General features: G+C 46.2%; 1 protein-coding gene across 1 annotated transcript in view; it reads right to left on the bottom strand.

Moving 5' to 3' along the window:
- The window catches only part of sspo (SCO-spondin), a gene marked incomplete at its 5' end in the record, with an annotated part of 129056 nt that overhangs the window by 34440 nt on the left and 92116 nt on the right, over positions 1–2500 (bottom strand). Inside the window, 5 exon segments of the mRNA XM_079601793.1 lie at positions 1–141; positions 1054–1224; positions 1703–1873; positions 2041–2087; positions 2236–2388. The exon segment at positions 1–141 is cut by the window's left edge and continues 15 nt beyond it. Coding sequence (XP_079457919.1) covers positions 1–141; positions 1054–1224; positions 1703–1873; positions 2041–2087; positions 2236–2388 — 683 coding nt within the window.

Below are 2500 nucleotides of genomic sequence, written 5' to 3'. Positions count from 1 at the left end.
GGGAGCAGGGTCGGTGCTGGCGCTCCAGATCTCTGCAGTTCTGCCCTCTGCTGGCCGACACGAGCGGCGCGCGGAACCGCTGCTGATACTGAGACACACACGAGCACTCGCTCCACACACTCCATCCGGACATCGGACAGCCTGACGGAGAGAACGAGGAACACCTCCACGGTTAAACTCACAGCGGAATCACAAATCTCAATTCTGTTGCAATGTGTATTTATACGTTAACGTCGTACAATAGGGAAGAAAAGACCAGAGCAACGTCAGTTTCATGCTGACTTTAAAGTCTCCCTGTGGTGTAAATCCAGCTGTTACTGTAGTTTATGTGTGTATGTGGTGTTATTAATCTGCTTTAACACACACATGTGTAAGTTCATAAGTGGACAGCATTGCTGAGTATTTTCTGCTTAAAACTGCAGTGAACCAAAGACAGTCTCAAACACACGGTTTGAAATCGCTGGTGTTTCTGACGTCACACACTACCTTGACCAATCAGATCAACGTGTGATCGTCCACCAGTGGATCTCTGAGTGAGTGAGTGGAGGCGGGGCTCATTTGCGTATTCATAGCACCACGCATACTAAATGAGGCAAGGGTGTCGAGTTACATTCACGATATTTTATGCTAAAAACATTTAAATGTGTAATTCTGGTGATCAGAGATGAGTTTTAAGGGATTAAATTATTGACTACAGGGGGACTTTAAGTCAAGTAAATAATAGATATCACTATACCAGATATTTAATCACAGTACATTAAGACATTAAATTCTGTATTACAAGTTTTATGTTTAAATATAAAAATTAGGCATTATCTAAATAAATATGCATCAAAGTTCAAAATTCTTGATCTTTCCATACATTTAAAAAAAAAATTTTTTTTTTAAAATTTTTAAATGTGTTTTATTCCCATTCAATCTTTATTTTGGATGCTTTGTTTTCACTATTCTCAAAGAAAACATGTAATGGAAGCAAAAGAGCGAGAGCAAGATCTGCATGAGAACGCTCTGCTCTCATTGGCTAACATCTACACTAGTGTGTTCAGGTGTCACCTGGACAGGGCCTCTGGTAACACAGCCGTGTCTCCTCGCCGTCCCGCTCCAGCTCCGGCGGACACGCGTGATCCCCGTCGTCCTCACACACACACGCCCGGCGCCTGGAGACCACGCCGGACCCACAGCTGCGCGAACAGCCCGACCACGGGGACCAGGGGCACAGGTCATCTGGGGGAGCCAGAGGTCATGGGGTCACAACACAAGAGGAGTGCAGCGGGTCACAAAACTCACAGTTCAGATCATTTACGGTTCTTTAGCCACGGATCAAATCAAATTTTAAAAAAAAATTAAAAATATTGTAACTTTGCTTTCCATTTATTACTTAAAGCTCACTTGAAGTTCTTCGATACTTCATTAAAAACTACTAGCCTAACTGATAAAGTTCACACATTATTAACACACACACACACACACACACACACACACACACACACACACACACACACACACACTCTCTCTCTTTCTCTCTCTCTCGCACACACACACACACACACACACACACACACACACACAAACTCTCTCACACACACACACACACACACACACACACACACACACACACACACACACGAATGACCTGCGTTCAGAACAGAAGATGTTCTGCTGGTTGTCTTCTACTAAATGAGGATAAGGTGTACTCCAGTACCCAGACAAAGTGCGGCGTGACAGTCCTGGGTGTCTCTCTCAGGTCCAGTGCAGTGTGTACCGTTGTTCCGCGGCGGGGGGTTGACACAGGCGCGGCTGCGGATCTGCTTACTCTTCCCACACGTCACGGGACAGTCCGACCACACGGACCACGGCGTCCATCCGCCGTCCACTAGTGCAGACAACAACATCTCATGAAGCTGGTCATGTGACGTGCAGAAGCAGACGCTCATATACACATCCGTTTATGATCACAGCGAAGGTGTGTGTGTGGGTGTGTGTGTGTGTGTCAGTGTGTGTGTGTGTGTGTGTGTCAGTGTGTGTGTGTGTGTGTCACACCTTGACAGTCTATATCTTGGCAGTATTCTCCTTCAGGGATGCAGGTGCTGAAAACACACACAGTTTTTACAGAAGTTTGCACAATTCAAAATGTCCATTAATTCCCATCATTTTTTTTTTTTTTGCTAAATGTGTAAAAACGACATCATCATCATCATCATCATCATCATCATCGCTGCTGCCAGTGTCTCTCACCATTGCTCACACTCCCCTTGCAGCCAGGAGTCTCCGACCGCCAGTTCCCGCTGGTCCCGCACACACAGCGCAGGACACGGGCCCGGGTCACATGACTTATGCTGGACCTCCTCGAACTGGCAGCTCACGCCCTCGGCCTCGGGGACCAGAGATCTGGAGGACAGAACACGCGCTCTCAAAACTCTGCTCGACGGAGACTCCGTTACCAGAGAGCAGCACTAATGCATCAAAAAGCATTTAATTACAAATACTTACTCATTAAATG

The sequence above is a fragment of the Phoxinus phoxinus genome, assembly GCF_949152265.1.
Source record: "Phoxinus phoxinus genome assembly, chromosome: 24".
Classification (NCBI taxonomy): domain Eukaryota; kingdom Metazoa; phylum Chordata; class Actinopteri; order Cypriniformes; family Leuciscidae; genus Phoxinus; species Phoxinus phoxinus.
This window is presented reverse-complemented; position numbering and strand designations above follow the sequence as displayed.